The 17,512-nt window shown below is 39.2% G+C and overlaps 1 protein-coding gene across 3 annotated transcripts in view; it reads left to right on the top strand.

Moving 5' to 3' along the window:
• Tnks (tankyrase) overlaps positions 1 to 14,791 on the top strand; it is a 55,616-nt gene extending 40,825 nt beyond the window's left edge. For all 3 annotated transcript variants that reach the window (XM_076204137.1, XM_076204139.1, XM_076204138.1), the window contains 4 exons: positions 81 to 264; positions 2,316 to 2,424; positions 6,819 to 6,975; positions 9,458 to 14,791. In XM_076204137.1, the coding sequence (XP_076060252.1) occupies positions 81 to 264; positions 2,316 to 2,424; positions 6,819 to 6,975; positions 9,458 to 9,544 (537 nt within the window). In that variant the 3' untranslated portion in view covers positions 9,545 to 14,791. The remainder of the gene's footprint in view (positions 1 to 80; positions 265 to 2,315; positions 2,425 to 6,818; positions 6,976 to 9,457) is intronic.
• The last annotated feature ends 2,721 nt before the right edge of the window (positions 14,792 to 17,512 follow it).

The following is a 17,512-nucleotide window of genomic DNA, read 5'->3' as shown; positions in this document are numbered from 1 at the left end:
TATAAGGGGGGGGGGAAAGCATTTAGTATATGTGTGTATGTATGTTAAATTTTGATGTTTTGAATTTGATGTTCTTGCAGATTCAAAAAGTAAGAAACAGACGACTTTGGGACAGATACTCACACAGACGGGAAGAAATTGGTGAGGAGAACAACGGGCAGTCTAACGAAAGGATGCTTTTCCATGGATCCCCCTTTATTTCGGCCATTGTACAGAAGGGTTTTGATGAGAGGCATGCATATATAGGAGGCATGTTTGGTGCTGGTAAGTCGTACAATGGAGAAGTATTTCATATACAGTAAACCTTCAATATAACAGACGATATGGGGACAGGAGTCTGTTGTTATATCCAAAGATCCGTTATAACCAAGGATCTGTTATATCTGATGGAAATACCGGACAGATCCGTTATATCCCGAAGTTTGTCTGGTATTAGAAATTAGTAGGATTAGAAATTACAGTAAACTCTTGTTATAACAGATGATATGGGAACAGGGGTCTGGCCTTGTATCCGAAGATCCGTTATAACAGAGGATTCCTTGCTATAACAGATGAAAATCCGTTATAGCAAGGGTTTGTCCGTTCAGATTTTTTGTCCGTTATATCTGATATCCAGTATACCAAGATCTGTTATATCGAGGTTTTACTGTATTAACTACTTTATTATTCCATGTATAGTAATCACAGTATTTTAACAGAGGTAGTTTATGGAAAGAATGAATGAAGAAAGATTGGTAAAGGTGGAAAGCAAAAGTGGATGGAGCGGGCTCGTAAGGAAATGTGATGATAAAATAGATTGTTGTTGTGAAAGGGGCTTTTGATGTATGTGGTGTTGGTTGAGTTATCATAGCCCAGCATAACAACCACAAAACAGTTAGCCAGAAGCACATGAATATACCTTGACAATCTGTAATTGTGGCATAGACAAAACAAAATGGCAGCTTCCCCATAGAAATTATAAGTAACATTGCTCATCCCTGAGAGATACCCAGCAATCAGATTAGATATTAAATAGCCAATTTCTGTTACTGTTCAAAAATCCTAAAATCCTGGGTCTTACTTTTGATATGCATATGTCCTCAAGCTCACACATGAAGGATCTGCAAGTGAAAATAGACAAAAAAATTGATGTACTTAGGTCTGTAGCATGGACTAGTTTTGTCCAGTAGAAAAACTCATATCACTGCAAATAATCATGGGACAAAACTAAGAATCTGCAAACATATGAACATAAGAATGAAGGAGACTGCAAGAGACCATAAGGCCTACACTAAGCAGTTCCATGTCCATTACCACCTCTTATCCCCATCCATAAAGTTGTGTAGCAGTTTCTTAAAACAACCAATAGTTTCAGCACTCGCTACATGGTTACTAAGTCTATTCCATTCATTGACCACCCTATTAGTAAACCAATTCTTGCCTATTTCCTTCTTAAATCTAAATTTGTCCAATTTAAATCTATTACTGCAAGTCCTGCCCTGTTGTCATAATATGATTATTTTGTTTGCATCACCCTTGTTAAAGCCTTTGATCCACTTGAACACCTCTATTAGATCACCCCATACTCTGCATTTTTCCAGAGAGTGTAAGTTAAGGTGCTTAAAGACGGGTCCACACTTGTTGCATTTCCATGTATTGTATCATCTTTGCGTACCACCTAGTGATACGATATGGTGCAACAGGGTATTGTACCCACTTGTTGCGTATCCGTATGTATACAGCAGGCGGATACACAACAAGTGGGTACAATACCCTGTTGTACCCTATCGTATCACTAGGTGGTATGCAAAGATGATACAATACTTGGAAATGCAACAAGTGTTGACCCGGCTTTAGCCTCTCTTCATAAGGTAAATTTCTGAGGCCATGTATCATTTTGGTTATTCACCTCTGTACTGATTCTAGTGAATTGATGTCCGTTCTATAAGACGGAGACCAAAAACTGTACTGCATAGTCAAGGATTGGTTTAACTAACATGAATTTAAGAGCAATTTAGACACTGCAAGATACAGAGACGGAACACCATGAGCTTAGCTCCCCTTCTTGTAAGATACAACTAGGTAAATACATACACACACATTAAATTGAAAGCTGGAGAGAATGAAACAGATGTATGAGATAGGAATAAAAGTAATGAAGATTTTTCTCTCATGTTTAAGTAATTTGTTCTGTGGGAAATAGTGTGTAATCTCCATCTATATCTATTTTATCATATTTAGTTATAGAGAGATCTAAACTATAGTGTAGTAATTACATTTTTGGAAGAGTTACTTCTTTTTTGAGTACTATTAAAACTTTTTTTTCTGTCTCAAAGGGATCTATTTTGCTGAGCATTCCTCGAAAAGCAACCAGTACGTTTATGGCATCGGAGGAGGAACTGGTTGTCCTGCGCACAAGGACCGCTCCTGCTACTCTTGTTTTAGGTATGTTCGTCTCTTTATATCTTTTGGTTGAGTTTTACACTACTCTTGATTCAGGCGAGGATCCAGGAATGTTATATGGGGGGGGGGGGGCCCGAACCGATAACCGATACTTGAAACACGCTGATATTTTAACCCCAAGAATAATGCTGTTGGCTTGGAGATTGGTCCAGAAACCTAAGTCTGTTTTGCTCGTAATTGTATGTAAAATCATATATAATTCACAAATATAATTCAAATCATAAATTTGCACTAAAAAGTGTTTATCCAAGGAGCATCAAACTCAAGATGAGTGAAGGTAATGGACCATTACCATTGTTTTTCATACTTGGGGTGTTGGGGGGGGGGCTAGGCCCCCCTTGTATCCGCGCCTGTCTTGATTTTAGATTGGCAAGTTGTGTATTCCCTGGATTGAGAAAGAATATCTTGCTCATTGAAATGAAAACTTTAAACATTTTATAGTTTTTTGAAGCTCGCTGGCTGAGAATATTAGGGCGTTGTTACTTGTGGCAAAGGTCAAAGGTATGGCACTTTGAACGCTGCCACCGGTGATGTTGAACCAAGGGCATGGTTCATTAAATTCCATGGTACAAAGTCGTCTGTGAGAGGCACCACCCTAGCCTTCCGATTGGGGGGGAGTTTGTGACATTAAACCATATCATCATCATCTTCATAATTTTTGGTTAGGGACTGGATAGGACACACATGTTGCTATTATTGAAGGTGTGTGTAGCTTTGTAGATGATGGAGTGAAGGAGTCATAAATAATACAGCAAGACACAACACTATATATCAGAGTCCAACAGATCTGTTACATGGACACCTTTGTCCTTTCATTCACAGGGTATAACTTTAATAAAAAAATAAATGAAAAGAAACTGAGACTACACACTATATTCAGTGCTTAGGTGTTTTTTGTTTAACGTTGATTATATGATAATTTGTAATCAATCATGATCATATTTTAAGTCACTCCATAAAATTATAGTGCTGTGATGTGAGTTAGTATGACATGCATTACTTAGATACTTGTTTTGTTAGTTGTTGTTGTCGTTTCCTAGACTGTCTGTCCGAGCAGTCCCATCTCCCCAAGGAATGCCACAGCCGAAACTGGGTTTTCCCACAAATCCTTTATAGAGTGTATGTTGTGTTTTTTGCATGCATGATTGTGTATAATGCAGTCTTCCATTATGTGTTGTATGGTATGGGGTGAAGTGTTACATCCTGGGCAGCTGTTCACAATGCAGTCATCCAGCCTCTTCTGGTAAAGGACAGAGTCCACCTGGCCAGACTGTGGTGCGGCCACCACCCAGCACTTCTAAGCTACCAGAAGAGGCTGGATGACTGCATTGTGAACAGCTGCCCAGGATGTTTTGTTAGTTAAAGCGTTAAAGAGATAGGTTGGGGCATGTTTACAGTTTTAGAAAGATCTCAATTTTTAGAGATCCAGGTAGGGTTAAACCCTTAGTTAATCTGGATCTTTGAAGTTTTACTTTATTTTGATTTCCTTCCCTGCTGTGAAGAGAATTCTTGCTGGAAACTTGTACTTTCCTTATATGAAATAGCAAACATTATCAATCTGTCAATATACCAAGGATATTTTCCCCCTTATAAGGGAGGTAGTCAAGTTAAAAATCACACACCTGCTCTCACCCATTCCACTCCCATCCAGCCACCACCCTTTCCTCCCACTCATCTTAGTTCCTTCTGGATGAAGAGTCATCCCTGTCTCCTGCCCATTGCCCTGAGGCAGAAGCAATGCAGGAAGACACAGTACATTGACAGCAAGACCACTTCACTTAATCCTCTCCGCCCCCACATGTGGAAAATAGAGTAGACGGGGAGAAATCCCTTTGGGCTGCGTCAAAGTATTCACACACAACTACTCCATACTTCCCTCCCCTATCCTCCGTAATGGGGTATTAGCTGCATGTTATTATGAAGTTTAACCACGTCCATATGGTGACGCCTACGTAGGCGTCACGAGGAGCAAGTGGGTACGCGATGATGCCGACGTCAGCGTCTTGATTATAATTATTGTAGTCATACCTACGTAACCTCCATTCTCTCTAAACTGGCTTCACCATATTTTCTATGGTTATCAAAATTCACGGGTGAAAGAGAACGAACGATTGAGCACTGACTTTATTTTTTATAATGGGATTATTATGACGCAGCATCGCATGTCGAGCAGCTAATGCTGCCAGACGTGCGATGTGCCCCGGAGTGAAGAGGTTAAATTGCTCAGTATCCTACAGCTGATGCTTTAGGGACTATATGGGGTGCCCCTATGGACCAGAGCCACACATCAGTTTGTCTATGTTGGAGAAAATCTCTACTAGAGAAATGTTACTATTTTAATGTACTATTATTGTCCCTCTGTTATGTTGTCCCCTCTTGAAACTGTCTTGTACCACTTCTTTGAGTATATATTTCCATTTTTCACCTCTTATCATCTTTGGTTAGGCGAAGAAAGATTTCTGCCATGGAGTTTCCCTTGTGGGTCATAAAAAAGGGCTAAAGTAGGACAGAATGATGGGACTAGGTATCATGCTCTCTAACCCAATCCTATAAGAAGTCAAGGCAGATATCAGAACCCGAAAATATACATACTGTACATACTTAGGGAAGCTTGCTAGCCAAGCAGGTTAGAGTGTTTAACTTGCGGTGAAGATCGAGGGGATGGCGGTTCGAACCCTGCCAATGGTGAAGCTGAACCAAGGGCATAGTTCATTAAATTCTACACAACAAAGTCCTCTGTGAGGGACACTATCCTAGCTTCCCAATTTGGGGGAGGGGGGGGGGAGTTTGTGACGTTAAACCATATTAATCAATCAATCAATCAATATACATACTTGGCTGCCTCTCGAGTAAGGGGGGAAAAGCTCTTGGTATATAGATAGATAAATAGATAAATAGATAGACATACTGCTACCATACTGATACCAAAAAGTACTTTCCCCCTTGTAAGGAGGCTAGCCAGCCAAGGCACCCTTTACATATCCAACACCCATTTGTTGTCCCTTTGATATCGGCTTCTTGTGAATGAGGGGTCACTCCTGTCCCTCACCCACTGCTCAGGTCAGAGCAAAATGCATAGTCAGAAAATAAAAGTGCAAATGTTTGAAAAATGTGTACACTTAGTGAGACACACCGCAAGATTCCCCATTACACTTTTATTCATGTTGGCTCTAAATGATATGGTTTAATGTCACAAAACATCCCCTATTAGAAGGCTAGGACGGTGCCCCTCACAGAGGGCTTTGTAGCATGGAATTTAATGAACCATGCCCTTGGTTCGACTTCGCCAGTGGCAGGATTCAAACTGCCATCCCCTCGACCTTCGACGCAAGTAACGACGCCCTAACCCGCTCAGCCAGCGAGCTTTCTACTGATTTTATTAATTATTTTATTTAACCTCTTGAATATGATTATGCCTATGCATATGTTATGAACTGCAAGTGGGATATATGAGGATGCCGGCATCGGCTTCCTGGTTTTATTTCTTTTGTAGTTGTAGCTGAGTAACTCCTGTACTCTGTGAAGAGGCTTGTTTACAAAGGATTACAAAGGCGGAGCATGCCGACAGGAGACCTTTTGGTCCATATCTAGGTCGGATGCAAAAAAAAATCATAATAATAGATTAATAAATAAAAACCATAATAATGTAAATAACAAATAAAATACATAGATAAATGCATAGGTATAGTTAGATAATAAACAAACAGGTAAATAGTAAATGATAATGAATTGACATATACATACATACATACATACATACATATACCAAGGCTTTTTCCCCTTACAAGGGAGGTAGCCAAAAACAAAAAGGCATAAAATCATTCCCACCAATTCCATCCCTGAATACACTCCACACCCCTCCACCCTCCCTCTTATCTTAGCACCTCCTGGATGACGGGTTATCCCTGCACCTTGTCCACTGCCCTGGGTCAGAAGCAGTGTCGCAAGAGACAGCACATCCACAGCAAGGCCGCTTCATTAAATTGGCGACCCCCCCTCTTCGTCCCCCCATGCATAAAAGGAGAAGACGTTTTCTGTGATGTTATATTTATACAGGGTGAATGAGAACAAGTATAACAGCAGTAACTTTATATTTTGGGCTTGCTGGCTGAGTGGGTTAGAGCATCGTTACTTGCGGCGAAGGTTGAGGGGATGGCGGTTTGAATCCTGCCACCAGCGAAGTTGAACCAAGGGCATGGTTCATTAGATTCCATGCTACAAAGCCCTCTGTGAGGGGCACCATCCTAGCTTTCTGATAGAGGGGAGTTTGTGACATTAAACCATATCATGTATTGTGATGCATCATTGAAGATGCTAATATTATTGTTATTATTATGATTATTGATTGATTGTTTTTTTTGTTTTTTCTGATGCAGGCAATTGGTGTTGTGTAGAGTGGCACTTGGTAAATCCTTTTTACAATTTTCTGCTATGAAGATGGCACATGCACCACCTGGTCACCATTCTGTTGTGGGTAGACCAAGTGCAGGGGGTCTCTGTTATCCAGAGTATGTTGTATATCGCGGAGAACAAGTAAGTATTGCCTTTCATGGTTTCAAATTATTGTTTTAAGTTTACTATCATAACTTTCCATATTTTGTTCCTTCCATAGCATAAAATTAAAGAGAAGATCTTATCCATGATGAATTTAATAGATTTATGCAAGAATTTTTTTCCAGCATCAGGGGTGTGGAGTGTTTTCGGGGATGAAATGGGTGGGAATGTTTTTGTGCCTTGTCCTTTTTGGCTACCCCCCCTGGTAAGGGGGAAAAAGCCTTGGTATATGTATGTATGTATGTATGAATAAGTCCATTTAAAGTTTGTCAAGTTAATGCACATGTGTATGTATACAAATGATGCATGTATATCAATCAGTCGCTCTCTTGCCCCAGTTCTTTCTTGAATAAAATTTGACTGAAGCCCTAGTTGCACATTCACAATTCTTTTCAAATGTTTTGAATTTGAAAAACAGCAAGATGACTTCACTTGTAGTATTCTAGACTTATGTAAGGACAATTCAACAATGTGTCTAATATTCGTATAGGTTTAACTTCTCTTAGTTCATCATTCAGCTTCTCAATACATGATACAAAGGTGATTTGACATTTGGAGATTTGAAAAATAAAAAATTGTAAATGAAGTTGTTTCTACTCAAACAAAATTACTTGAGTTGGGTGTGTTTGACCGGGGCGTTAGGAAACCAGTCACAGCCACTAGTTGAGTCCTTAAGTCATTTGGTGTTGCTGTCTGGAAAGAGTGAGAGTGGAACAGTGTAGTGTGTATATGTATACAGTTCTCACCAAATTCTCGCCAAACTCCTGTTAGGCGTATTGCCTGTCAGTGGTAGGTGTCCATTCCGAGGCTGGGCCTGAGTATCTCGAGCAGAATAATTTTTACGTCCACTGGTTTGCTAGGCTTGTTGTAGACAGTATACAGTATGTATAATATATATACACATATTGTACATATAATACTGTGTATATATATACATACTACACTCCATTACATTGTTTTTTATGGGACAAAAAAAAAATTAAAATTGAGTCCCCAGGAACATTGGCTCTTACCTATGTTATTCAGTATCCAGAACTTGTACCAGTGCACTTGTGTGTTCACTTTACCGTTGCATAGAAACTACAAATTAGTAGTTAAGAACACCTAAGCCTAAATAGACAAATTAGGAACAATGGATATAGAATTCCATACTGTAAAATTAGATGGCTAAACCATCTATTGAAAAAAAAAAAGAGACCTAGAATTCTAGGTCTTACTTTTGATACTTGTGTGGCCTAAGTCCTCACATGATCTGACCATTAAAATCAACAAGAAAATAAACCTTTACAATCCATCTCAAGCATAAGCTTTGGGCATCAGAAGAAAACCCATGACACTGTCTTTAACTTCTTCCATATAATGATGCCTATGTAAGCATCCTGAGGTGCAAGTGGGTATACAATGATGCTAGCGTTGGCATCTTGATTATATTTATTTTGTAGTTGTAGCTGAGTGACTCCCGAATCAGAGTGAAAGAGAAGAAATACAGCAGTAACTATATTTTATGATGCGAGTAGTGTGATGCATCGTACATTAGGCATTTGACACTGTGCGAGAATTCGACTCATATTGAAAAAGTGAGACAATTCATACGAGAATTTGACTCGTATTGAAAAAGTTAAACAATTCATAACGACTACCCACAATTACACTTCTGTAGCATGGTTCCCAATAATCAGGAAGAGGTAGTGTTGTAGAGGCAGTATTAAGTACAGGTTCAAGGGAACAACATTAGAGAAACAGCAGTAGTACAAAAGTCTCATCATTCCTTTATGAGTATAGATTTTAAACTAACATTGATCAATGAGGTGTTGCTCTGGTCCATATGGGCACTCCAAAACAGTCCCTAAAGTGTTGGCTGCATGTTACTCCAACATGGGGACAATGTATATATGGTATAATAAGTAATATTCTATTGTATTCTATTTACCAAGGGCCTTTCCCCCCTTATAAGGGAGGTAGCCAAACCAAAGGCACACCCACTTCCACCCATTTCACTCCCATGGGAGTGGGTGCACGCTTTTGACTTGGCTAGACCCAGGGCAGTGGGCGAGATGCAGGGATGATCCGTCATCCAGGAGGTGCCAAGATAAGAGGGAGGGAAGAAGGTAGAGGGGAGTTGAGTGTGTTAAGGATGGAATGGGTGGGAGTGGTTTTTATGCCTTTATTTTTTTTGGCTACCTCCCTTGTAAGGGGGAAAAAGCCTTGGTATATGTATGTATGTATATACCTCCCTTATAGAACAACACATATAGCAACACATGTAATATAATATATAAAATATACCGTATATACCTGAGACTCTCTATTTTACTAGCAGGGGTGTTGCTGAATCAGAGCACTCACCCGTATCATAAACAATAAGTTGTTGTAAATAGATCCTAGTATAAGTTGTTTCAAAACTAACACTTGAAGTTGACTTTTGGAAAGTAGACTAACATGTATGGTTTTTTCCCATCAGGCATATCCAGAATACCTCATCACATACCAGATTGTCAAACCCGATGAGTCCAACTCCAAAGAAGAAGCATCGCGGGGTAGTGATTGATGGGGGATGGTTTAAAGTTCTTTCCAATTCCAATCATGGTTGTTTACTGCTTGACAGAAACTTCATTAATTTTTCCACTGTGGTGACACAAAGTATTCTTTGTGTGCGTGTGTGTGTATGTGTGTGTGTGTGTGTGTGTGTGTCATATGTGATGTGTGATTTGTAATGCGTACATGTATGTGGTTGGATGGAGTGGATGTATATTGATAGCAAAATAATAAATGTTTAGCTGTAGGTTTTACTGTTGCTTTCAGTATGATAAGGTTGGGAATTGGTTATGTTATGTTTATTTCGCTACCTTCTCAGTCATGACGTTACTTTTTTTTTATTACTTTTTATATACATATGTATACATATATATTTCACAATTTAAGATTTCTTTATTGCACTTTTTCAAGCCTAGTCATGTATGTCATCTTGCATTGGGTGTAAATGTGGTTTTGCTGTTGTCGAGGTGTTACGTTGTCTGGCCGGAATTGATGTGAACAAAATACATCAAAAGATAGACTTTGACAGCAGTGCATGTTATGAAGATGATACAGGTGTGGGAACACTCTAAACATCCTAAAGTGTCCAGCAATCCTTCCAATCGAGGTAGATTATGTGGAGTGGTTGAAAAAAGGAATCTCCCATAGCACAGGCAAGAATTTGACGAGGAAGGTGGTTGTCCATTTTCACGTAAACATACGTTGACATCAGAAGTTATAGTGTTGGTTCTGACGCACACTTGGGAGCAGCTTGAAGTTTGAAGTTTTTAACTTTGAGGTGAATCGTGTATTTATTTGTGCTGCTGCTCCTGTATAACTCAGTGACAAGGATCAAATTAACTAGACTTGTAGAGATGAATCAAACCTCAGGGTAACAAGAAAGAAAAAAACAAAACAAAACAACCTTCTCCCATTGCCTCCCATTGTAGTTACAGGGGCGTGTAAACAAAACAAAACAACCTTCTCCCATTGCCTCCCATTGTAGTTACAGGGGCGTGTGGGCGTTTCATTTGTGTGGTTGGTGTAACAGTTATCACAACTGATTATGTCAGAGATTTCTTTTGATGAAGGAAAATATTGACAGTGCCTGGATGTCAAATTACTCGAGCTCGTGGTTATGTTGATAAAGTCTCATTTGTTTGTGCTGTGAAGAGTTGTTGTTTTCAGTCATTCCAGCTTTGTGTTATTGTTTTTGTTGGTATTGTGTTAATTCAAGATGATATACTCAGTTTTGATCTGAAAAGTTTGATGTTTTTCAATTTTTTTTTATTTTTACTTTACTTGATTTTATTTATTTATTTTTTTGTTTATGTATGTATTTTTTCCATGCCCCCCCAAATTGCCTTAGTTTGTGAGAAATAGTTGTGAGGGAGAAATAAGAGATTTAGGATCTTTATTCATTATTTATTACTTTGTTTATATATGATTATTATTGGTATTATTTTTGTTATTGTTACTAGTGTTATGTTTATTTTTGTTTTTATTATTATTATTATTATTATTATTGTTATTAATACTATTATTGTTATTATTATTACTGTTATTATTATTGATATTATTGTTGATTATATTATTATAGAGTATTTATTATTATTAATTGATTATCTATTATTATTGATTATATTTTTATTTTTGTTTATTTATTTTTTATTTAAGTATTTCTCCATATCTCTTTCCAGTAGTTTACTGAGAAGTAGGGCATTATTGTTATGTGGCCCCAGTTGTCATTGATCAACAGGTATGGTGGTCTGTTCCGTTCTTTTGTTGTGATCATGTGACAGTACTTAGGGGCCTCTAAAGTGTTTGAATCCCCAGAACATGTATGATGATGGCAGTTGTGGTACTATTGCAAAGCAATATATACAAAATGAAGATCCACAACATGTGTATGTGTATTTTGTCTCAAATGTATTGCATATCATTATTTATATTGACAGCTGGAAAAGAATTAGAATCTTGTGTTTGTGCTTGTCTCACGTAAAGACCTCCATATACTGTACCACTGTGCCTCCTTAAGAATCCTGGAATACATCACTGGAACATACCACTTCAGAACATGTCATTTCAGAACATGCCATTGTCAAGTGTAAAACCACTCACATGTGCCACTATGGTTGCAGGCAACAAGTAGGCTGGCCAGGTACAGTTTAGAATTACGAGATAAGGGATGGGTTGCAGCTTCATTGACTTTGTATAGATTTTGTTTTTATAGTGAAGGTTAGATGTTTGTTGTGTAATTGTTATTTGGACTTTGATACTTTTTTTGTGCGAGTGTGTAAAGGAACTTTTATATTTCATTGCCAACAATTCACTAGCACTCCTGTCCTATACGAGGTACTGTAGTGCATTAATGCTAGAGGGTGATTGATTTCCTCTTTAACTCCAGTGTCATTACGTACTGACAGCGAGGGCTACCCAACATCAACCAGTATTCACTCACCAATTCTCTGTTGATAAAGAGTATTTGCTGGGTGAAGAAAGTGACTGCCTATATTCATTTAATCTGCCATTAGGCCAAAGGAAAATTAACCTCATAGGTATCTACTCCTATTTTTCCAATGGTTTCCCTATGGTTTAGGTCATAGCTTGTACAGATGTTGAGTTTGAGACGAAGGCTCCTCACAGGGTTTAAAATATTTGTTTGTGAAAAGCATAAACAAAGTTATTTTGTGTGTCCAAATGTCCATTTTAACCCCTTCGATACGATGACACCTACGTAGGCGTCATGAGGAGCAAGTGGGTACGCGAGGATGCCGATGTCGGCGTCTTGATTATATATATTGTAGTTGTACCTGCGTGACCCCCATACTCTGTAAACTGGCTTCATCATATTTTCTATGGTTATCAAAATTCACGGGTGAAAGAGAACGAGCAATACAGCGGTAACTTTATTTTTGATAATGCAAGTATTATGACGCAACATCGCACGTCTGGCAGCTAATGCTGCCTGCGAGATTTTGGCCCGTATTGAAGGGGTTAAACAAACTTAAGGGTGTAATCATTTGTATTTAAATTAAATTGATAGTGATGTGTGAAAGCTCTTGGTGTCTCTTTTGTTGAGGAACCTGTGTGTGTGTATGTGCATGTGTGTGCTTATTGAAGTCCTGTCTTTTTTTTTTCCATTTGTCAATCTTTGCCTTGAATTTGTTTATGCTGTTAGCCTGGATTATCTTCTTATTCCACAAATTGATGAATCTATATGGAAAGCTGTGCTTCCTGACATCTTGTAAGCAATTTGTTTTTGGTCTGTCATTACCATATCTCCTCTCTTTGCTCCTATAGTGTGGGTTGTCTCCATTCATATATTCTCTCCTCGTATGTCTTATCAGCTAGGCTTGGGAGCATTTTGGTTATCATTCTATGTGTTCTCTACTTTTTGTACATTTTTCTTTTCGTGTGTGTGTGTATGTATGTTTGTGCATTTGTATGTATGTGTGCATTTGTGTGTAAGGTAAATAGGGAAAGAGAATAGGTATGAGCAGATAAATGTTATTGTGAAGTTAACTAGAGGAAGGGTTACGATGAGCTGGCTAAAGGAGATGGTGCATTTTCGAGCTGGCGGCTGTTTCTGTGATATATTAAGGTCTCCCTCATAGTTAGGCCACCCATGTGTGCACCGTAAATTTTTTATTATGAGCAAAGTTCATTTGAATTAAATGTGTTGGAATGAGAGTATGGGTAAAAGATTTGATGTTAACATTGCATTGTGTATTTATAATCATCACGTTGGAAGTGCAGTTCATTACATTGAGGTAATTGAGGATATTAAGGAGTTTTCATGTTCAGAGTAAGTAATAAAATTTCCTCTTGTATTTGTAATTTGGTATATTGCAAGTAAATATAAGAATGTTTTTAATACTTCGACATGGATGATATCATGCCAGTCTGATATTATGGCCAACTACAATGTGCATCAAATGTCATGTTTATAATAAGGTTTTCATTAATTTGTAGCACTGGTAGACTATGAATTGTGGTATTTGAGAACTTTATGAAAAGAAATATGAATCAGAATATTAGAATTTGATAAAAATGTACAAAGAAGAGAAAACAATTTGTAAACTCGTCCTTGAGTCGCCCAATCATGATCAGCCTTTGTTTAAATGGGAGGTACTGTGGTACCAGTCCTTAAATTTTGGTGGACTAGAGTCTTCCTAACATGATGCCCTACTTCCTCTTTTCATACTGCAGCATCTCAAGTGTTCCTTTACCCAATTTTATACCTCCTGTGTGCGTCTACCTCCCCGGCCCAGAAAGATATATCCCTTTGTTGACCTAATATCTATCTTTTAAGACCTTTCTATCACCTTGTGTTAATTTATGTATGATATTCTTGCCATATTCCTCGCTTCTCCCTTGCTATATATTTTTTTATTGTCCTTTGTGCAATCTCTTTCATTTTTCATCTCGCATATTTTTTTTTTTATTTATCCTTGCATGTTTCCCTTCCATATCTTTCTCAATGTTTCTTTTTCTATTCTTTTATATTTCTTTCCCATCCTCTTCTGGTCTTCTGTTTTCTTTCTGTTGCATACCTCCTGATTTTCTCATCTCGTTTAGTTTCTTTGTTTCTTTTTATCCTTGCACGTTTCCCTTTCATATCTTTCTCTATGTTTCTCCCATCCTCTTCTGGTCTTCTGTTTTCTTTCTGTTGCATAGCTCCTGATTTCCTCTTTCATGGCCTTGCCCCCATAAGTATCTTGGATCTTCCCCTCTTCCCATATCCTTGAAGCAAATCGTATCTTCTTGGAAGATGGTGTGTGTGTGTTTATCATGTCTTCCCATCATGTCCAATGCACACGTTTTTTAACCTTGCTTAGCTGGTATTTCCATTTTATTGGTTCTTTCTCACTTAAGATCTCCTCTGGCATTCCTTGATCTCTGGTTATGGTCAGATGATTCTTGTCCATAAGAATAGCATTGTACACCAGTGTCAGTGTTAAGTTGCTTCTTATCATATTATTTATTTTTCACTAAGGCCAAAAAAGATGGTGTTTGAAAGTATGCATGTGATGTACAATAGGATGTATTCAATGACTATCCACATCAGCTACCAGAAAACAAATGCAAGAAAAGCCATCGGATAGCATAACTGTCGGGATTGTTGGTGAACTGGAAGTACCTAATGATGAGGAGGTACTCCAGGGGGGCATAACAAGATCTGTGTATTTTTATTGTACAAAGGTGTGAATAGAATTTTGCTTTTACGGTGCTTCATGATGAAAGTTGTATAAACTTAATAAATCTGCATTTGTTCAAAGCTGTTTTTTTTATTACCATTTCAAGGTCATTTTAGTGGTAAATAGTGATTGGTCTTTTAGACCCCCTTGCCTTGTTTCTTGCATTTAACACCAATGCATTAGTAGTTTAAATTCCAACACTGATACAACACAAGAGAAATAATGTAAAGAAAAGCAAGATGATCAAAAGTAATAAAAGTATGCAGAGTTAGGAAAACTATAAATGTCACAAAGGCTAATACCTCCATGATAATAGTGACCTTCAGTCATCCACAACTTCCAACCTACCTAACTACCAGCAGATGACTGCATTGTGGACAAATGCCCAGGATGTAACACTTCACCCCATACTATTCAATACATCATGGAAGACTGCATTATACACAATCACGCATACAAACGACACAACACACACTCCATTAAGGATTTGTGGGAAAACCCGTTTCGGCCGTGGCATTCTTTGAGGAGATGGGGCTGCTTGGACAGACAATCTAGGGAACAACAACAACAACCTACCTAACTGTAGGTTACCTAAGATATGAACTGGAGAGGTACTTTCTATATGCACCCAACTGCTTCAACTGCCAACGTTTTGGACACACTAGACAAAGATGTCACCATTTAAGAGGCATGTGTGTACATTGTTCAGTCCCTGCACATGGTACCCAGTGCTCAAACCCAGCTAAAATTACAAATTGCAATCAAAACCATCTTGCATCATCCTTAAATGGATAGTACACCAATTTAAAGAATAATAGACTACCTTAGAGACTTGGGATACATCAGCTTCAGAGAAGCCCGAAGATGAGCGCAATTCAGAATAATGAGACCCGGTGTTAAATATCTGGAAGCTCCATAATCTGTTGGAAGAAAAAAGAAACGACAACAGTTACCGGTACACATGAGTAACCACAGCAAGAGATCACTAATATGGTGCGAGAACTCCGGATGTAAACTTGTACACCTCTGTCGTCTCCATACATAAATTTGTACACCTCTGTCACCTGTGCCTCTAGAACAGTAGTTCCAAAACTCGTATGACAACCCTTTTTATTTTGCTTCCAGCATACCCGCACACACCCCTCGCCCCACTTTTTATTATTATTATTTTTTTTTATTTATTTATTTTTTTTTTTATTCCTACAAAAATATGTGTTATATGTACATATACCAAGGGCTTTTTCCCCTCACAAGGGAGATAGCCAAAGTCAAAAGGCATAAATCCACTCCCACCCATTTCGTCACCACTCCACTCCCCACATCCATTCCCCATATCCATTCACCACCCCTCCCTCCTTCTTGGCTCCTGGATGACCGGTCATCCCTGCATCCCACCCATCACCTTGGGTCAGAAGCAATGCAGCAAGACACAGCACATCCACAGCAAGGCCACTTCATTTAATTGGTGACTCGCCCCTCTCTGTCCCCTCATGCAGAAAAAGAAAAGATGAAGAGAAAGCCCTTCGGGCAGCATAAAGATGTACAGACGTACTCCTTAACCCTCCCCATCCCCCACACACTCTCATGCATCACAACATCATCCATTCATACATATACCAAAGGCTTTTCCCCCTACATGGGGGTAGCCACAAAGAAAAAGGCATAGAAACCACTCCCACCCATTCCATTTCCTATATATTCCACTCCCCTCCACCCTCCTCCCTCCCTCTTATCTTGGCACCTCCTGGATGACGGGTCATTCCTGCATCCTGTCCACTGCCCTGGGTCAGAAGCAGTGTCGCAAGACACAGCGCATCCACAGCAAGGCCGCTTCATAAATTCGGCGACCCCCCCTCCCCGTCCCCTCATGCAGAAAAGGAGAAGACGGGGAGAAATCCCTTCGGGCTGTATCAATTTTCTTCTCACACACCTCCCCACCTCCCACCCCCTACCCACTCCCCCTCATGCATCATAGCATCATCTATACACAACCCCTCTCCATTCACCCCTATCTTCTGTCCTCTCCCGTCCTTCCTCCACAGACATTCCTCTTTTGTAATGCCCCTTTCACCCCATCCATCCATCTCATCCTAGGACGCCCCCTCATATTCACTCCTTCCACCTCTGCCTTCCATACTTTTACTAATCTTTCTTCACTCATTCTTTCCATGTGTCCAAACCATCCTAATACTCTTTCATCAACCCTATCTTCCAGTTCCCTTTTCACCCCTGTTCTCCTCACCTCCCCATTTCTTACTCTATCTAGCCTAGTAACTCCTATCATACTTCTCAGACATTCCATCTCAAACACATTCAAACTCCTTCTCTCTTCCTCTCTCATGTTCCATGTTTCTGTCCCGTACAGTGTTGTTGGTACAATCACTCCTTCATATAACCTCCTCTTAGCATCCATTCCCAGATGTCTATTTCTCATTACACTTTTCAATCCACCAAGGCATTTACTCGCTTCTCTCAATCTACATTCTATCTCCACCCCCACTCCTCCCTTTCCTGCCACATTCGCACCCAAATATCTAAAACTATCCACTTCCTCCAGTCTTTCACCCTTAATGCTCACCTCCAGCCTGCTGTCACTCTCTCCCCTTGTACATCTCATCACCTTACTTTTACCCACATTTATCTTCAGCTTCCTTCTTTCACACACCTTCTCAAACTCTGTCACTAACTTCCTCAATCCCTCCTCTGATCCTGCTACAAGCGCAGTGTCGTCAGCAAACAACAACTGGCTCACCTCCCACTTTTCTCCATTTTCTTTAATCATCTCCAACCCCTGCCCTCTA

This window comes from Oratosquilla oratoria, chromosome 20, assembly GCF_046742065.1.
Source record: "Oratosquilla oratoria isolate Oo_2021 chromosome 20, ASM4674206v1, whole genome shotgun sequence".
Lineage (NCBI taxonomy): Eukaryota > Metazoa > Arthropoda > Malacostraca > Stomatopoda > Squillidae > Oratosquilla > Oratosquilla oratoria.
The sequence above is the reverse complement of the archived record's forward strand: the minus strand, read 5'-3'. Positions and strand labels throughout refer to the sequence as shown.